The 21,261-nt window shown below is 43.4% G+C and overlaps 1 protein-coding gene across 1 annotated transcript; it reads left to right on the top strand.

Annotated features, from left to right (window-relative positions):
* The first annotated feature begins 427 nt into the window (after window positions 1–427).
* RDH10 (retinol dehydrogenase 10) lies at window positions 428–19,064 on the top strand. The gene is made up of 6 exons (XM_075270459.1): window positions 428–1,041; window positions 2,288–2,526; window positions 12,589–12,687; window positions 13,339–13,484; window positions 14,925–15,056; window positions 16,002–19,064. Exons 1-6 carry the CDS (start codon window positions 759–761, stop codon window positions 16,123–16,125), a joined length of 1,023 nt encoding a protein of 340 aa, XP_075126560.1. The 5' UTR covers window positions 428–758; the 3' UTR covers window positions 16,126–19,064.
* The last annotated feature ends 2,197 nt before the right edge of the window (window positions 19,065–21,261 follow it).

Below are 21,261 nucleotides of genomic sequence, written 5' to 3'. Positions count from 1 at the left end.
TTATAAGTGCACTGGGTCTGAATTATGAGTGCACTGTGGCTGTTATTAATGCACTGGGTCTGTATTATGGGACACTGTGGCTGTGCTATGGGTGCACTGGGTCTGTATTATGTGGATCCTGTGGCTGTTATGGGTGCACTGGGTCTGTATTATGTGGCTCCTGTGGCTGTTATGGGTGCACTGGGTCTGTATTATGGGTGCGCTGTCCCTGCCTATGATATGGGGCACAGAACTTCTCCCCTCCAGTTCGTTGGCAGTCACTGGCCGATCCCGGCTCTCGGAGCAGCAGGTGGGGAGCATTCCGGGCAGTGCAGAGTTAATGGCTGCCCCCTCCTCCTCCCCGTCCATGTGATGCGGCCCCGCCCCCTCCCGTGTGCTCTCACTGTGTGCGGGTTGCACCGGGCGGGGCGAGGGTTACCTCCTGGCCGGTGCCCGGGTATATAGCGCGCTGCCGGGGCACAACATGCAGTGTCCGGGCCCGCAGTTGTCCAGGCTTCACGCCAGAGCAGAGGAGGAGCCCGCAGTGTGTGAGCTGTACGAGCGCCCCCTGCCCCGGACGGGACGTGCCTGCTGCTGCGAGTTGTCGTGTGACTTGTGCGATTCTGGGACATGGGCAGGAGGAGAGCGCCCCGGAGCCAGCAGTGAGGTCGCACGTCCCGGGAAGTGATCGCAGAGCGCGCGTGTCCTGTGCACTGGCCGGAGCCCCCGAGCTGGAGACCGAGAGCAGCGCCCGCAGCAGAGTCCTCTCCCCCCACAACATGAACATAGTCCTGGAGTTGTTCGTGGTGACTTTTAAGGTCCTCTGGGCCTTCGTGCTGGCGGCGGCCAAGTGGCTGGTGCGCCCCAAGGAGAAGAGCGTAGCCGGGCAGGTGTGCCTGATCACCGGGGCTGGCAGCGGGCTCGGGCGCCTCTTTGCCCTGGAGTTTGCCCGGCGCCGCGCTCAGCTGGTGCTCTGGGACATAAACACACAAAGCAACGAGGAGACGGCGGGCATGGTGCGGCAAATCTACCGGGAGCTGGAGGCTGAGGACGCGCTGCGGGGTGAGTGCCCGGGCCTGGCATCCGGGGGGCAACATGGGCAGTGCCAACTGATCAGCAATAACTCTTCTTATTATGTGCACTGCTTAAATACTCTGTGCATCTGTGGTCCCTGGAGTTGCAATAGATTGGGAGTAGTTTATCACCTCTATCTGATCAGCACTTTGATGGGTATAGCGGGCATACCTAATTGGTATCTGATGCCATAGTAATGGGCTCCATTTGGGAAATTGGCCACTATTCCATGCCATCAATGGTGGCACCGTCCTTTACAGTAGGGTCATTGTCCATGTATTATGTGTGGGTATAGCTGGGGGTAGGTCCCATAGTTAGTAATAGGATCTACTTGGCTTATGATCATAGACATGGTGATGGTCAACTGTATATGGGAAAGTCAGCACATGCTATCTACATAGTAGTAAATGATGGGGTGAGACTGTCCAGTTATTCGGGGTGCTGGGTCACCTTATAGGGGAGATATGATCTGCTCCTATTTTTTATTTTTTTTTTAATGAATGACCCCTGTACCTATATGTTGTAATAATAAATTAGTATCTATTATTATATTATTTCTGTAATGTCTCCCATTATATCAGTGTCCGACCTGTCATTTCCATACCTTAACCTAGAACACATCTGTTCACCTGTCCCGTGTCCCCAAACCACTTGCACACAGTAATATAAAATAGTATATAGATCCAGCAGTGGAAGTTTATACCACATGTAGTAAAGTCTTTAACTTGGGAAATTACAGCTACCATCATCCATAGCATGTTAGGAGTTGTAGTTTCCCATCAGCTGGAGGATCATGAAGCAGAGCCGAACATGTACTTGATTATAGACCATGGGTCCGCTCTGCTACATGTAAACCTTGTGACACGGGGAATTAATCATTCAGCCCCAGTTTGTGTATCCCAAGAACAGATTTGCCCCAAAGCTTCTGAGATGTTTGGCCGCATATTGTCTTCTTGTGATCAAAGTGCAGGCACAGTTTGCGTTGGACAAGCTCCCACTGCCTCTTGCATAAGTCAATGCTCTCTACATCTGCTCCGAGTCTTAAAGTTTAAGGCTGCTCCAGCTGACGTCAGATCTGGAGAAATGAATGGCCTTGTGCTGATGTAAATACTGTAGTACTGTAATGATGGATGTGACCCTGATTCCTGCCAGGACTTAATCACAATCTTGTAGAACCTTTTCATCATCTGACGTACCTTTTGCTTTTTCTTCTTTCTTCTCTTACTCTAAATAGCTGGAAACCCGGTGGAGGAAGAGGTGCTGCCATGCTCCAATCTCCAGGTTTATACGTACACTTGTGACGTAGGCAAGCGGGAGAGTGTTTACTCCACAGCCGAGAAGGTCCGCCGGGAGGTCGGAGACGTCTACCTTCTGCTCAATAATGCCGGTGTTGTGTCAGGACATCATCTCCTCGAGTGCCCAGATGAACTGATAGAAAGGACTATGATGGTTAATTGTCATGCTCACTTCTGGGTAAGACTCCACACGCACCCCACCCTTTATGATCCTAAACACATCCTCTTATTCCTCGTGGTTTTATTGAATGTACAGTGTTTCTGAGATTTCTGACCTAGTTCACATCTGCATTCAGTATTCCGTTTAGGGAGTTTGCTTGGGGACCCTCAGAACGGAATACCGAGCGCATTTAAAAAGTGGTGTTCAATGAAAATACACGGACCCCATAGACTGTAATGGGGTCCGTGTGTTTTCCGCACAGTGTCCGAACAAGTCATACAGAGAGAAAAGTAGTGCTTGAAGTACTTTTGTCTCTGCATGATTCGTGCGTGGAAAATACACGGACCCTATTATAATCTATGGGGTCCGTGTGCTTTCATTGCTCACCACTTTTTAATGCATTTGGTATTCCATATGGAGGGGTCCCCAAGTGGACTCTCCAAACACAGATGTGAACTGGGCCTTATTTGGAATATGGTGGCACTTTAAAGGAAATTTCCCACTTGCAACCCTCATCTGCAGGGCTATGGAGTTAGAATGCCAAAGTTCTGACTCTGATTCCTCTGTTTTCTCCTACACTGACAGCTAGTGATTGACTTCTTGTAAATATGCCACAAACCATACATCTAATTATATAGTATTGATGATTATATAATATTATTTACAATAACTAATAATTTTATATTGAAGCTGGAATCTAATAGCTAGCTGCTACCACTCTCTGTTGGTCAATATACAGTACATTATTCTGTGAGCCATGCCTGACCTCTATGTCTGTTTCCCAAATGTTGGCCATGCCAAAAGTAGCCAGGTCAGAACATTGTGACAACTAACCATGAACCCCTCCCTGTTCATGCCTGTAGCCCTCAGATGGCGCGTAGGGCAATATCTGCATGTGGCAGTGCCATCCTAGCACTGTTTATGCTTCCAATGCACTTCTAACCTACAATGGTTTTACAATTAGCATACATATGGCTATAGTTCCACTGATTTACTAACTTGTGGTCGTACAGAGGCAGTACATTGTGTGTATGTAGATGCGTGACGAAAAGACGTGAGATTGTGTGATCTGTAAGACGGCATGAGACTTTAGGGATGTGACCGTACACCTTCAATAGCTGTTGGCCAAACACTAGGATTTTGGCTGCCACTTATATCCTGTTAGCTCAGGCATGTTGATATGAAGATAGCCTTATTTATTTTATTTCCTCCCCCCTGATATCTGCTGTCAGGGGCACTGGGAGATAGTCTGCAGACTTAGCCCACTTTCCTATGGACACGTTATATACAGTTTCATTGTCCCATAGCCCCTGCAGGAGACTTGTGTGACTGACACTCTCTCCGATGAGGATTACTGTAACATTACTTACCTTATTATATGCATGATCAATATCATGCAGCAATAAAGTACAATTCAGACATGTACGTGTTTCTACCATGATGTCACATGCCAGTGTATGATCTGAAGGATAGGGCTACAATGCATCTGTTGCAAATTGGTCAACACAGATTCCAGTATACTTTCTGTACATATAAGTTTTTGGATCTGCTGCCTCTTGTGGCCTTCTCTTGTATTACATGCCATTAAGTATAATCTTCACCTGCTGTATCTGGAATTAGTAGCACTTGTGCCAAACCTTGCCCCCTCTGCCACCGGATCATAACTGATACCTGTTTGCCCTCCTACACAGCACAGCACTGAGCAGCCTTGTCCTAAAAGGACATGCAAGTCTTTATAAAGCTACTGTAACTTCTTGCCCATGAAGTGGCAATGATAAAGCTTTGGTAATACCAGAGACTAGAGATACGTGTCTGTCTTCTATCTCTTTGCAAGGTAAGAATTTTACATGAACTCTTCCACCGGTCTGATTTGCAATGAGAATTTCTATTCCTGGTCCAGGTACACCTGATGTTGAGTCTTCTTTTTCTGATGTTTTCCCATTGGAGACAGAAATCACACAGTGATAAGATCTTATTGGTGGAGAACTAACCACACAGACTCTCAACTATCACTGAAACAAAGAGGCTGCTGTGCTTCACCGATGACTTGGCTTCACTAATCCCAGGAACTGGCCAGTTTCATGTGTAAGGTAGAAATTAAAGGGAGTCTATCATTAGAAAAACACATTTTTAATTAATGTCGCGTTGGAATAGCCTTTAAAAAGCTATTCTACTCCTACCTTCCAATCTGAGCTTTTCACTGCTATTTCTGATAAAAATCAGTTTCTTCTGGGAGCAACACGGTGGCTCAGTGGTTAGCACTGTAGCCTTGCAGTGCTGGAGTCCTGGGTTCGAATCCTGCAAGGAGTTTGTATGTTCTCCCTGTGTTTGTGCGGATTTCCTCCCATTCTACAAAGACATACTGATAGGAGAAAAAAAAATGTTTCTTCTGTTACGATCACGGAGCATCAGGGACTCCCTGTACTCCGAGCACAACCCTCTCCCCCCCCCCCCTCCCCCTTCATCATAACTCTCCACCGCCTCGTAGCTGCTTATGTTCACTCCCCCTCCTCCTTTTCGACGGAACTTTTGCAGGCATCAGGCGCAGTATGCTCGTGTAGCAGACCACTGGAAAAATGGACACATGGACATGCGCAGTTGGCTCTGCTGGAACACAAAGTGGCAGAGATTTCCTATACATACAACGCTGCGTCCACTGTCTGCCAAAGGCAGGAGGGGAGTGAACATAAGGGGCGGCGGTGCTCAGAGCACAAGGGGAACGCCTCTACTCACTTTGGCTCAAAAAAACCGCAGCAAAGTCTGCAACAACAAAAAAGCTGTGTTTCTGCAACATGGAACCTCAGCTTAAGGTTTTGCTCACGCAGCATATAGCCTGTGTGTGTATATATAGAATATAATGTATAATTATACATAACGCCCTACTTCTTTATTTCTTCCAACTGCAAATAAATGGGTTGAGAGAATTCCATTCACTAGTATTGGATGCAACAGATATGTTGAGGAATTCAATCCCAAATCTGTACCAAAATACTCAACTCATAAACAGGTGTAACCTTAGGGTTTGTTCAAATATAAAATTCACCTTAGACATGCCTAAGTGCTTGGGCCATCCTTTATCCATTTTCATATTAAATCAACCTAACGTTTTTTATGCAGGGGACTTTTGTACTGTCACCTGTTGAAAACAATGGAAGGCCGATACAGGCTTCTACCTCAACAGGACTTTGAAGCAGGAGACCACCTTAAATTTCCCTTTGTGAACATGCCCTTACTGGGTATCAATAGGATGCAATATCAGTATCTGGACCAGTTGAGAGCTGACACTTGGAACCCATACTGATCAGCTGCTGTGACCTGCTACTGCTGGAGTAGAGTCACTTCTGGCCCAGTCCACGACTGTCAGCCAGGACAGTGACCAGTGTGGGGTCCAGGTGTTGGACCGTCGCCTATCGGATACCAATGTTGTATCCTGTGGATAGAGTATTAGTCTAAAGACCACTGTTGGGGCCTGGAAAACCCCTTTAATACAGAAGATTTTTATTGTGTGTTTTATGAAGTTGTCTGATGTTTTGCTGAATACATTGAATGAATTCTGCCACGTTTCTTTAGTTGAAAGTTGTTCTGCCCTTCTTTCTTCCTGGGTTCAGTCCCATAGCTGCAAACCATAAGTCACTTAAACGCTGGCCTTTTAGGGGATGTGTACACCCATAGGAGAGGAAATTGACGTGAATTTGTGAAATATAATGAACTGGGCAAAGAACAGATGTCTCCAAGCATCTCTTGATGTCATCTAGCACCTCCAGTGACAAGAGCCATCTGTAGAATGGAGGCAGCCAACTTTAGTGGTAACTAGTTTTTCATATCGCTAAATGTTTTCCAACCCCAGCAGCTGCGAGCAGTATGGTAGGAACTTGTTCACATCTACTGTGAAACATGGAGAATGCTAGCATCACACTGTGCAGGTGCAGACGCTGGTGCTGAGCTATGTGCTTGAGAGCTGGACACGTCTACATGCCATAGACTTGGGCCATATGTCGTAAACTGGTTTTCAGCTTCATTCCAGCAATTTTAAGGTTCCCTTTTAAGGAACATATTCCTCTTGGTGGGAATATCACTTGTTGGACCACCTCCGATTTGACTATGGCAAGTGTTGTGAAACTTAACCAATGTAATGGTGCGAGTGAACTGCTCCCAGCTTTTACACTGCATAGTCAAAGTTTATTATAAAAATTTTTTTTTTTCTAATTTACTACAGAATTTTGACTCCCCTCTTACCCTCAACAGCTTGTAGTAAATCTCGCCCAGTGCCTAGTCTCTAACCATAGGGTGATTTCAATCTCTATAGCAACTCTACATGTCGAAACCTCAGCCACATTCATATGCATTTACAATGAAACTTGCATTGTTTTAAATGGGACACCATGTTGTGTCCTTTAGTGTCCGTGGCTGTTGTTAAGTGTCCGTTTACAAAGGTGTCCGATTTTTCAAGCGGACAGCAAAGTCCTACATGTGGTATTGGTGGCATCGGGTTTGACTGACGGCAGATAAACAATCATCATTTTGTAGTAACTGCATGACATCCGCATATAATGTAAATTCTCCATACGTGTTCGGTGTTGGTATGTACAAATCCTCCGTGGGTCATGAAGTGCCATTATTTCCAGCGCGTCCATCTCTACTCCTGATTATTTACATAGTTCCTGTATGTCATCATAGATTTCTGCTTGTTTGCAACATCTTGGCCCCGCAACAGATATCTTAGTCATTACTTGGCATGATAACAACACTTGTAGCTAGAAAGTTTCCTTTGAACGGTGATGGCTGAAACTTTTTTTTTTTTTTTTTTTTTTTCTCCTTTATCCTCCTCTTTCTGGCTTGTTTTTTGTCTTTCAGCGTCAGACTGGTTTTAAGGTAAAGTCACTGCTGGCCGTTTCTTCAAGGGGTTGTCCAGGGAGTTTAATTTTACTTGCACCCCTCCTGGGGTCTCTGGGCTGATTCCGATCCTGGGTCATTGATTGGAACCAGCCCTTGGGTTGCTCCTTACTTCCTTTTTTACTGCTAGTTAACGCCCAGAAAAATCTCCAGAAGATGTAAGGACCGTCCCTTTAAGTTCTCCATAAACATTAAGATTGATTAAAAATGGAGACATTCAATTTTGCTAAACATTAATGTTAGAAAAGTAAATGATGTACGTTATAGAGCAGGTAATCTTATGGTTATACATTTGATTGATCACCTTCCTTTCGATCCTCACTTGTGTCATGTGACACAATTTTTTTTTTTTTTTTTTTTTTTTTTTTAAATTTTTCTAGAATTTTGAGACTCCATGCTCAAATATATATTATTTGATATAGGGGCTTGCTGATTTCCATGTTCTCCTATTTGAGAGATCTAAAACACAGAAGACTCGTGATCATACATGTTACGTTCTAAGCTGAAGATTCCTTCACGGAAGGACAAGAATTCAGTGAATAGCTTTACTGCTGCCTGTACCAGAAAGGGTTAAGTTGGAGGGGGGGGGAGGACAATACCCTTGTTAATCTGCCTGTAAAAGTCATTATCCTAAAACGTAATTATAAAACTGCCCCATAGTTCTCAATATGTTATTTCCTTGTTTCCCCATTTGCTTTACTTTTTGCCTAATCTGTCCTGACACCGCAGCTGTGGCGGCCTTTTGTGCGGCTAAACCTTTCCTCTGTTGTGCTTCATGAAAAGCGCTGAAGAATTCTGGGGAAGGGATGGGAAGAAGTGCTGGACTGTTAGAAGTTAATTTGCCATAAACAAGAACGTTGAGAACCAATTACTAAAGCTATGAAGTGACATGTAAACGCTTGTCCGCTTTCACACATTTGTGCCTAATAAGTAATTACTGATGTGTGTGCACATAAGAAGTGTAATAAGAGTCTGGACACAATGGAGGAACATGGGGCCTCTTAGATTTGGAACATGGAAATAGGGATTTATTTATTTTTTTTTTTTTGTTTTCCCTTAAATCTCCCCCACCCCACTTTGCAAATTGGGTGTGAATTTTCACTTCAGGTTATTCCTACTACAGAATCCTCTAAAACTTCAATGTGTATCCAAAATTCCAATATTGTGCTCCTAGTAGCCAGTTCAACACTTCTTAAAGTGTCTTTAGCAGGGAGGACAAGACTCTCTTAAAGGGAATCTATCATTCGAAGAAACCGTTTTTAACTAATGGCACGTTGGTATAGCCTTTAAGAAGGCTCTTCTACCCCTACCTTTCATTCTTTTGCTTCTCCCCGCCGTTTTGGCAAAACTATGTTTCTTCTCCATGCAAATTAGGATCACAGAGCACAAGAGGCATTCTCCCAGTACTCCGAGCACCACCAAGTCATAACTCTCCACCGCCCCTTCTGATCACTCCTCTTCTCCGGATCTTCTGCCTTTCACAAGCATTGGACACAATGTTGTACATGTTTCAAACCTCATGCAGTTGGCTCAGCCACTTTGGATTTGAGCAAAGCCAACTGTGCATGTCTGGATGGTCATTTTTTGGTGGTTTGCAATTCAAGCGTACTGCGCCAATTCTGCTCTTGTAGCAGATTACCAGAAAATGGCCGTCCAGATGCGCAGTGGAGGGCGGTCAGTGCTGCCATCCAGTGCCAAGTGGCTGTAGAGTGCAGTGGGATGTGATGGTGCTATACGAGTAAGGTGCCCAGTGCCTGCCATAGATTTTGCTGATCTTTTACGCCTCTTATGAGGTGTGTTGAAGCATATGGTGCAGGAAGTGCCCCTGACCTCTTTATAAGACTGGTGCAAAAAGTGGCATTTTATGATGTAGAGGATTTGATGACTTCTGTGCCCCTCTTCCACATCATACTACCGACACCTCTCACACTATTGGTTCAAGAGTGCAAATTATATATATATATATTTGGTGCCAAGGACTGGCACTAAATATATGGTGTAAAGAAAGGCTTTACTCTCATCACTAAATGGGATCCATGCCCATTTACTAGAACCAGAACATGCTTCTATGAATCCCTATTACATAGCCTGAGCGCTAATGGACGATCTAGCACATCATTTAGTGCTCGCTTCCAGTGGTTGCAGCGTGTAAATGGATATATATTCAGACAAATGATCGTTCACGTCCCCGTACAGTTTGCATTGTCGGCAGCACATCCCCCTGTTTACATAAGAGAATTTGTTGCTGACAAACATTAGGGACTATTCTGTTTGTTTTTTTAGGGGGTTTGCCTACATAAAGGATGTCAATCCCTCTCTGACTTCTGTACATGTTTACACAGGGAAGTGGTCGAGACTCTCGTCTGGCCGATCCTTGCCCTGTCTATAAATGGGGCCTTAGACCGTTGAAGAGTCTCTATCAAAACTTATCGGTGGAGTGATGGAGCCGTTCTTGATGTAGTAATTTCATTCTAAAATAGGATGGCGCTTTTTTTTTTTTTTTTTTTTTTTTCTTTTGAAACCTTTCCTAGAAACAGAGCCACATTCTGGAGATCCTTCCTAATCCTGGGTTTTTGGCAGTTGTCTATCTGTATAACCTCCCTTTCTCCTTTTGCATGGATTAGGCACTTAACACCTGCAGGCCTGGTCTGCATAAGGACATGTGGAGACGCTCCGACCATAAAGGTTTGTTTTGGAGTGTATGTGCCGGATCTAACATCAAGACTCCGCATTAACAATATCTGGACTTTTATATAGGCTTGTAGTCTCATCTCTCCACCCCCACCTCCGAATCGCTTTGTTTTTGAATTGGCAAGTGTCGTAACAAAGCTGTGTTGGAAGGAAGGACATGGCTCAATCACAGAACTTTGTTAGATCTTAAACAAACACAAGATGGTTCTCAGGAGTTTGTTGATGAAGTTACAATGATTACTCTGTGCTCAGCACTTGGCACCAGGAGACATAGAAATTACAGCAGATTTGATTTCAGGGGACACAGTGATAATCTTGTTAGTCAGAAATTAAGTATGCTTCAAAGAATTACTTGGAAATCTTTAAAAGTGCAAGGAGATCTGAAAACTACCTGTTTTTCTTGGCCTAAATGGCTTTTATTGAAATGTTCTTCTGACCAGGCCAAGTCTTTAAAGGGTCTGAAATAAGAAAATAAAGTGGGGGATTGTCTTGTTCTATGTACACAATGTAACAGGCGCTCCAGATTCTTGGCCTTTTTGTAAAATGAGCAGAAGAAAATTGAACAGAATTTGCTTTAATTGGCGGGGGAGGAATGGAAAAATCGTTTGTCCAAAAATAAATCGCCGAGGATTATTCTACCGTCCCATGTGATGTACTAGTATCTCTTGACTGTTGCATTTTAAATTGCTGGGTTATTTAAGATTTTGCTAGCCCATTACTCTAGCACGGTGGTCCGCAATCTTCGGCACTCCAGCTGCTGGGAAACTACAACTCCCAACATGTTCCATGGGAGTTCTGAGAACAGTAGAGCAAGTATGCATGATGGGAGTTGTAGTCTTAAAACAGCTGGAGATCCAAAGCTTGTCTACCCCTGGTCTAGCTGTTTAAAGGGATTCTACCATTAAAAAAATCTTTTTTCTGTGGCTAACACGTCGGAATAGCCTTTAGAAAGGCTATTCGTCTCCTACCTTTAGATGGGATCTCCGACGCGCCGTTCCTTAATAATACCGGTTTTTACCGGTATGTAAATTAGTTCTCTGGCAGCGATGGGGGCGGGCCCCAGCGCTGAAAATGCAATGAGGGCGTCCCCACCGCTGCCCGAGAACAGGATCCTGCGCCGCCTCTATCTTCTGCTGGATCCTCCCCTTCTTTCGGCGGCTTCACCTCTGTCGGCTCTGACACTGGTAGAGCCGACTGTGCATGCGCGGCCATAGTTCTGAGGCTGCAATTGTGCACATGCGCAGTTTGCTCTACTAGTGTCTCAGTGGCAGAGCCAATTGCGCAGGCGTCAGAAGAAAGACGAAGAAAGCAGGGGAGGATCCTGTTCTCGGGCAGCGGTGGGGACGTCCTCATCGCATTTTCAGCGCTGGGGCCTGCCCCTGTCGCTGCCAGAGAACTAATTTACATACTGGTAAAAACTGGTATTACTAAGGACGGCGCAGCGGAGATCCCATCTAAAGGTAAGAGACGAATAGCCTTTCTAAAGGCTATTCCGACGTGTTAGCCACAGAAAAAAGATTTTTAATGGTAGAATCCCTTTAAACGTCGAGAAATAGCATTGGACACGAAGATGCCTTTTACGCATGGCAATGATTGGACCGATTATTGAGAATAAACATTCTTAGGACTGCTCTTTCCTAATAATAGACTTGTGAAAAAAATGTACATAAGACCCCAACCCCGAAACTAACATTTTGATCAAATCGTTATATAGTCTTAAATCCCAATTCTCGGGAATACGTTGCCCCATGTAAACAGGGCAATGTGCTGCCAGAAAATGCAAACCATACTTGTTCACCCATATGTAACAATGAGGACCTGCATGTAAATGCAGCAGTCGGACAGAAGAGGATTGGAAACCTCTAAAAGAACTTTTAGATTGTATGTGTGCAAGTTAAAACTTGGTTAACAAAAATTGCTGATGGCATGAACCTAAAGTTGGCCACATACATTAGATAATAAGTTGGTGTTGAATGAACAATCCGTTTACAAATACAAGCCTAAACTATTATGTGTTGGCCATTGGGCGTTCATACTGGCCAGACGTATCCCATAACTCTGGGTAGAAGACGGGACAATCTTTGCAGGAATGTTCTGAAGGTGTTCTTTGTGAATGAAGCAAAAAAATCCAATGTGTCTGCTTCATAAGAAGAAAAATGTTGGCAATTTCTGAGTTGCAGGAGTCCGCATGTGACCATCAGAGGTTTTTCTAGCATAATATAGATACTGAAGGAATCTGAATGAGTTGTTCCATTTTTATTGTAATGCACTGGAACATGCGTTAGTTTATTCACTGCCAGGAAATTGGCTTAGATAGAAGAGTGGCCGATGCTGTTTGGCATTGTCACTTTACATGCTATTGTTACATAGATGACAGATGGTAAACGCATTGATGGCTGTTGTTTAGCTAATCTGCCTTTGGCTGCCTGCAGTTTCTTAGATAACAGTGTAAATGCAGGATTGTCCACTCATTGCTGCTCTTTCTTCTTTTTACAGACCACAAAGGCATTCCTTCCCAAAATGATGGAAATGAATCACGGCCATGTTGTTACAGTAGCCAGCTCTCTGGGTTTATTCAGCACTGCAGGGGTAGAGGTAAGATCCAGTGTAATAGGAGTATATTCTGTTTCATCACGGCCGTCCTACTTATAAGATGATCAGCTTTTTCTGTTGAACTGACCAAGAGACCACCAGGGGTTGCAGAAGTCTATGTGCTGAGCTTTCCAGTCTGATCTGCTGGTAGTCAGTCAGACTTGTATTACATAGAAACTTATTACACGCCATAGAACACGGAGTCCTCTCTATTAGTGGGGAAATCTATTGTATATGTGTGGCTGGGAAATCTACATTAAGTGAATTTAGCTATGGCTGAGATGGGAAATAATACATGGACAGCAGAAAGAGACCATAAAGGGCCATCAAGTCTGTCCATCTTATATGTTTCTGAATTAACTATGTAAGCGCAGTTGCACATGGCTGGTGGCTTAATTGGGGGGGGGGGATATATTTACATATATTACATATACTCAAAATTTCCTTAGATATTAGCTTTTTGCCATTTTATTGCTAAAATCCAGGAGTAATGATAATATATAAATAAATATATATATATATATATATATATATATATATATATATATATATACACTGTGTGTGTGTATGTATATATATATATATATATATATATATATATATATAATTTTAATACCGTAAATACATTTTCTTTCCTTTCTTTGTAAAACACAGGATTACTGCGCCAGCAAGTTCGGTGCTGTGGGTTTCCACGAGTCTCTCAGCCATGAACTGAAGGCTGCAGACAAAGATGGGATTAAAGCTACGTTGGTCTGTCCCTATCTGGTGGACACAGGCATGTTCCGGGGCTGCAGAATCAGGTTGGTGCTCACAATAGAAATTTTCATGTCTGACAGTTACAATGTCCCAAAGTGTGTTTATAGCGTGTGTGTATATGTATAATAAATATATACGTATAAATATATTGTTTCGAAGATATTGTATATCTTATTCTGCTGTACATAAGGTACCTGCACTTGCTTTTGGCAGATGGTCTATTCCTCCTGACTCCCTACACACATGCATGGTCAGCAAAGCAAACTTATATTCAATGGGGTGAGAGGGATAAGCTGCTGCCACACTACTCTGCGGAAAACTGCTAGCAGAAAAAAAAGCTAGCAGTCTACATAGACCACTATCGTAAAGCCTCAAAATCTGCCTCTTTGCCCCCGTGTGAACTAGCTCTTAAAGTCTTATGTAGATGAGGCATTTGGTGCACTGGGGGAGGGTCTTCAGCTCCATGGAGCATTGCTCTTACTCAGACTTGTACGTTTCCTGCCTGCATCACCCTCAGGGTGAGAGTTGATTGTCCCACTCCTAATCTATCCTACAGCAGGGCTCCAGGAAGCCATAGGCCCGCCCCCAGTGCACCAACCGCCTCATTTGAATAAGACGTTACAGTTATCTGTCTTGAAGTGTCATACATGACAGGTGTTCTGGAGGTCTATGTCCAATTCATCTACATAAACCTTTTGCGCTGTGTGAATTGTGGCTACAGTATGACTTCAGTTCTCGCATAACTTATAGTCGCTGTGAATACGAGTAGGCGTCGGAGCTGAAAGTGCGGTTAGGAAATTGAATCCCCCCCCCCCCCCTCCCTTTCCCTTCAGTTTTATGTAACAATCTTGACTGAAGTTGGACATGGCAGGCTGTCAAGTCAGAAATTCACGTTTTGTTATGTACAGTGTCCAGAATCAGGACTGGACATATGGGATTCCCATGTTGGGTGCTTATTTTACTGAAATCCAAAGGATTAACCGGATTAGAGGGAGCAGAGCCCAGTCCGTGTGCGATTACAATTTCACCTAGAATTATCTTTCCGAAAAACAAGCATTTTCTTCTGTATGGTTGTCCAAGTTTTGTCTTTGTCAGACCAGCGCTCTTACAAATTTGGAATAGTGATTCTCCTAGAGTAAACTGAAGGAAGTCTTTGGAGCTTTGTGAAGCGTGCGCTGGCACCGGTTATTACGTCCCTTTAATTACCAAAGTATATCTAATGCTATACTGTGAAACCTGAACCTGCCGGTTGTTCTAAACACGTATTGAAGTTGCCAAAAAAATAACAAACTATGAAAATCTTGGATCCCCCCCCCCCCCTTTTAACGGTCGGCCTTGTCTGAGCAACGGCAGACAGTACCTCGCGGGCAGACGCCCGGCTCGCATCCAGGTGCACCTCATTATTCTATCGCTGTTATGAAGGATCGAGACAGACATGGAGCTGGAATGTGTAAATAAAACTCACTGGAACATTAATCTTTCAGAAAAGAAATCGAGCCCTTCCTCCCGCCCCTGAAACCAGATTACTGTGTGAAGCAGGCCATGAGAGCCATTCTTACAGACCAGCCGATGATCTGTACACCTCGACTCATGTACATTGTGACCTGCATGAAAAGGTAACTTGTTTTCGGTCATTTATGAACAGGTTTAATTCCTTGGCGGTTACCAAATTGGGCTTGCCATGGCTGCTATACTGTACCAGAAAATAACAATGGCGCCATACCTATCCTCGGGGTTGTATGTTGTATTGCAGCTCAACTTCATCCACTACAGTGGAGACCAGCTGTAATACCAGACACAACCCATGAACAAGTGTGGTGCTGTTTTTGAAAGAAAGTAGCCATATTTTCCTAGTTCTGGGTAACCCCAGTGGTTGTGCCACTAGAGACTCTTATCTCCTACCAATAGGACAGGTTATTAGGGTTAGGTTACCAATGAAACAAAAGGTTTATAGAGCTTCGAGCTATGTCAAAGTTTACCGATCAAGCATGAGATTCGATCAAAAAAGGCTCATTCTGACTTGAGTTTGGGTCTTGTGGGCCCAAGATACAGATAAAAGGGGCTTTCTAATATAGTCACATTCTGTGGATGAGAAGTGTCATCAGTAGGGATCTGATCATTGGGATCCCCCCATGGAAGTGAGTGGAGCCAAAGGTCACGCACATCAACAAACTCTTCATTCAGGAGGACTTTCTGTTCCCAATTCTCCTGATCCTAGTGATCCGACACATACTCCCTATCCTATGGGGATTAAGGGTTTGTAGTGGCACAATACCTTTAACCTTGATGCTTACCGCCCCAAGACCAGAACTCCAGTCAGATTGACCTTTTTTGAGTCTTATGCTTGTTCAGGAAAGCTATGACTTGGCTCTAGGCCCTATAAACCTCTTGCCTTATGTTTCATGGTAATGTAGCCCTCTAAATGTTATTTATTTTCTGATTTTTATTTTACTATTGATAGAGATTTCTTAAAATACAATATCATGGGTTAGAGAACACCTTAAACAGAATTGCATCTCCACCTGTTTACTAACCCGCTCCCTCTCTTCTTCTTTTTGCAGCATTCTGCCATTTGAGGCTGTGGTCTGCATGTACCGGTTCCTGGGAGCAGACAAGTGCATGTACCCCTTTATTGCTCAAAGGAAACAAGCCACAAATAACAATGAAGCTAAAAATGGAATTTAATATTATTTTTTTTATTATTATTATTTAGTTCCTCTTGTGATTAGACTGACCTTATTGTTGACCAGTCAACACATTTAAAGACTGAATTGGGAAAGGCACTTGTGCATCGACATGTTGGTTTCTTTTTTTCGTTATTGCGCTATATTTTTCCCGTACACCGCGGCACGTGGTGGACTTTTTTTGTCATACGTTGCTCCTCCAATCTATTTTTACACACTGTAAATGTGACCAACTTGGGACGTATGAAAGGCTTAAATGTAGCAATAAGGTGTTTCTGTAGAGCTACTGTACAACAGTAAACCAAGGCAAACCAGTTTTCCTATATGCACTGTTACACTGTCGTATATAAGAGAAGAAGGTAATAGAAAAACCGGCAGAGTAAATCTAAGCTGTTCAATGCAAATACTCAGCTTGTCAGATTAATTTTCCCGTGTATACTGAATATCTATACATGGCGGAGGCACCTATGGGTGAGATAATCCAATGGTTATGTATGACCCAGCATTGGAGCAGTCACACATTCATACATCTATCCATATACTGGACTAAGGCCAGATCCAATCCTTTTAGGCTCTGCACACAATTGCATCTTGTTAGCGCCTTCTAGTGTATGTTTCCAAAGCTTTGGAGAGTATATACCTTCATCAGGAGGCTCAATACTAAGCTATATTCTGTAGGATGCCACTACATAGAAAGAAGCTTCTACTATGCTATTCTGTACAGTAAATTGTGTATTAGCCTGATGGGAGCCAAATGGTCACCACCCCCCACCTCGCCCTTGTGGCTGGTAATAGGAGCCCTATGTAAGTGTATGCCAGGAGCTCTTCCTAGTGCATCCGCTATATGTAGGACTTGGACTCCATGCACACAAGCATGTGCTTTGTCAATTTGCTGGACATGTTGATCACAGATGTCACATTGTCCATTATTTTGTATGGGCCCCATACACTTACCAGTGCATTATAATGGGTCTGTGTATAGGGCCATAATCCCAAGGTAAAACTCGGGACAGGTTTTATACCTATCTGTTTTGCGGCCCAGGACTCACTGAAGCAAATCAATCGGGACATGGGCAGTACACTGATATGATCCATGTGCCATTTTTCCACAAACCAAGCGTGTGTGCATGTAACCCTAATGTAATGTAAACCAGTCCTTACACAGATCATTTGCTTGTCCATTGACCACCCTTAAGTAGAAGGAAGGTATGGTTTGCCTCTCGCTGGCTGCCACCATTTTATGATGTGAGAGTCTGGAAGAATTGTGTTGTATCTCGAAGTTTGATCTTCCATCCATAACAAGCTGTTGGGGGTTTATTATTGCCAGTACTTATTCTATGGTTTCCTCAGAGGTTTTGTGCACTTCTGCAATTACTTATTTTAACAGTAGAATAACAAATGTATCTCTGAACAAAGACTGTATACAGACATGTGGCAGACTTACTTCTGGCCATGTGTCAGAATGCTGTCCTAAAAAACAGTGCAGTCTTTGGTGCACTTTGTCTACTACTCATGACCCTTCATAAAAAATAAAAATGGGACTGATGTGAATTGAAGCTGAAATCTAAACTAAAACTTTGTTGCCTTCAATTCTGTTGTGCGGCCTGAGATACACCAGTCTTAGAAGTGCTGTGCTTTTTAGAGATCGTGTTGTTTGGGTGCCCCCCCCCCCCCCTTATCCACAGGATGAGGGGGGGGGGGGGAATAGGGGATGGGTTGGGGGCCATGACAGTGATCAGGGACTAACCAGTGCCCCTGTGAATGACTCCAGTGCTCTTGCATGACCACTGCTCTGTTACCTAGCATAGGGCCACCTGGACTGCAATCTCCTGCAGGCCCATAGATGTACATGGAATGCTGGTCACATATGTGCGATGATTCTTCATTCAGAAGGGGACTTTCGGTCCCTGATCATTGGGGATACCAGCTGTGGGGATGCTGGAAAGCTAACATTTATCCCTTATCCAATTAATGGGGGGGGGGGGCTTGTCTAGTGTCACAATTTCTTTAATCTGCTCCGTATGTGTCGTTTGATCATATATCCTTAAGTGTGCAATGTAACTGTATACAGAAAATGGGAGAATATTTTTACTATACTGTTATTTTGCATGCATGAGAAAATTGCAATAGTGCACGTACCCTCTAATTATCTGAAGTACTGCCTTTAATGTGAATTAAGGGTTTTTGCTGGGACCATATTGAGCCCCACTTCCTCTTCTCGGTACAGTGACTTCACGTCCACTGGTCTCATGTCCATGCTAAAGTTCAATCCATTCAATCAAATGAATGTGGTTAAGCTGTAATACCAAGCATAGCCACTATACAATGTATGGCGCTGTGCTTGGTAAGTCGTGAAGAAGCCACAGCAATGAATGATAGTTGCACATAAACACCCCCCCCATCCCTATTAAACCTGAATTCTTGTGAATACAACCAGTCTATTCACAAGGAGCCTGTGCCTCATGAAAACCAGTTTTCTTTATAACTTCATGTGATGTTTTTCTATGTTGCCTTCATCTGAACGTTGATTTATCATTCCCATAATGGATGCCGGCCCTGCGTGAAGATCTCTGCAATCTTTTTATACGGATGGACAACAGTAACCTTCCGCTTTTGGACTTCACCTATTAAAACATTGCTGGAGAACAGATGTAACATCTTGGCTGGAAACTGAACTGGCGATTCTGCTCTTTACTTGTTCATGTGAAATGTGTAGAGGTGTAAAGATTTGTTTTTGTGTGTTCTACAAAACTTTTTTTTTTTATGTTTTTGTATAGAGAACCTTTTACAGTTGTGCCTTGAATTAAGTAAAATCTAGTTAGACAACATTGTATAGCGAATTTCTACCTCTGTATCGAAATGTATTCAATTGTCTTGTAAATTACTATCCAACTTCTGTGATTTACATTTTTTTATTATCATTGACGTCTTAAATATTGACCAGTGTCTGGTTTTATTAAAGCAAATTATCTTACTGGAGGAATCGGTGTGTCCGAGTATGAATGGGGCCGTATATTGGAGGATGGATTCAAGGGATTGACTGGAAAGACAGTGTTAGAATATGTAATCACTATCTTACCATTTTGGGGGGGGGGGAGGTACCGACGATGGCTTCAAAATAATATATTTATTTTAACTATACAGTTATTTAATATTGTATAACAAAATACAACATTCCCTGTAGCAAGCAGGTTAAACTGTACTCCGCAGACAACCCCCGTTTTAAGATGGCCATATAATAATAACATCTAAGGTTGAGGCCTGGTTCACATTTGCATTCGGTATTTCATTTGGGGAATTTACTTAAGGACCCCCTCAAACGAAATACCGAACGCATTAAAAAGCGGTGAGAAATGAAAGCACACGGACCCCATAGACTATAATGGGGTCTGTGTGTTCTGCATGGTGTCCGCACAAGTCATGCGGAGAGAAAAGTACTGATGGAAGTACTTTTCTCTCTGCATGTTTGGTGTAGAAAACACATGGACCCCATTATAGTCTATGGGGTCCGTGTGCTGTCATTGCTCACCGCTTTTTAATGTGTTTGGGGAATCCCCAAGCAGACTTCACAAACAAAATGCTGAACGCAGATGTGAACCAGGCCTTATGTGTGATAATAAGGGTTTGGGATGAAGATGAGTTGTACCTGGCCATGTTCATGCTTTCCCAGTCCTGTCCTTGTTTGAGTACAAAGTGTGTACAGTAACCAAATTTTAGTGATTCCCAAGGTAATTTTTGAGGACTCTGACTCCCCCCAAAAATTTTGTTGGTATTCTTACACTCCCAAAATCATATCTACTTATCAAATTTCCCTATCTCGGACACACCGACATATATACTCACACTGGGACCAGATTCGTAGGAATCCAATGAAACTCAGTAGTCTAGTAAAGTGAGTGTTATAAGTCTCTGTACAACACTGCAGAATATGTTGGCACTATATAAACATTTATAATGAATATTTAAAGAGGACCTTTCATCAGATTGGGCACAGGCAGTTCCATATACAGCTGGAAAACCGACAGTGCACTGAATTCAGCGCACTGTTGGCTTTCCAGATCTGTGCCCCGGGTAAAGCGCTATCGGTCCCGTAGCTCTTTGCAGTCAGAAGGGCGTTTCTGACAGTCAGGAACGTCCTTCTCCACAGCAGTGCCTATCGTGCTGTACAGTGTGAGCGGGGAGGAACGCCCCCTCCCCTCCTGATAATACTCGTCTATGGACGAGCAGAGGGAGGGGGCGTTCTTCCCCGCTCACACTGTACAGTGCGATAGGCACTGCTGTGGAGAAGGACGTTCCTGACAGACTGTCAGAAATGCCCTTCTGACTGTAAAGCGCTACGGTACCGGGACCGATAGCGCTTTACACCGGGCACAGATCGGGAAAGCCGATAGTGCACTGAATTCATATATGTATATTCATATATGGAACTGCCTGTGCCCAATCTGATGAAAGGTCCTCTTTAAAAGACATTGGAGCAAATAGATTTGTGCAAACACCCCCCCCCCCCCCCCAATTGACTTTGCAGCAGATTTATTATGTTTTAGACATCAAAACTGTATTAATACCCAAAAATTATCTTGAAAGGAGACATTTTGTAGAGTAAAGGGCTTTAAATGTGCCAGAATATTGAACAGAATTTACTAAACAGTTCAGGCCAGTTTTCTGGCATAAAGTGGCACATTTTTGGTGTATGGCCATTTTTACAAATAAAAAAAAAAAAAAATGCACCGCTCTTGAGAAAAGGGTGAGCTAAGGACACCTCTAACCGACAGAAAATTGGCATGAGTTGTGCCTAAAATATAGACCAGCTCCTCAATTCTGGTGTACAAGGCTTCCTATGTTGCACCAGAAATAGAAATCGGAGCCTAGTTGATCTAAAGTAGGCCAACCCAGGAATGGCATAAGGAAGAAACGTACTTAACATGCCTAGCTGGATGTGCCGAATGTATTTCACTGCACGAGTCACTGTGATATATGTAGTGCGACTTCTGCAGAGGAAACAAAGCAATCTATGGTCACACTACAGAAGTCATGGGCAAAATGATGTAACTTCAACCTAAAGCTAATTTAGTAATCCGTGTTCCGCAGGTTTTTAATGGAATGATATCCAGAAGCCATATCACTATACAGTTATGTT

Source organism: Leptodactylus fuscus, chromosome 4, assembly GCF_031893055.1.
Source record: "Leptodactylus fuscus isolate aLepFus1 chromosome 4, aLepFus1.hap2, whole genome shotgun sequence".
NCBI classification, from domain to species: Eukaryota; Metazoa; Chordata; class Amphibia; order Anura; family Leptodactylidae; genus Leptodactylus; species Leptodactylus fuscus.
This window is presented reverse-complemented; position numbering and strand designations above follow the sequence as displayed.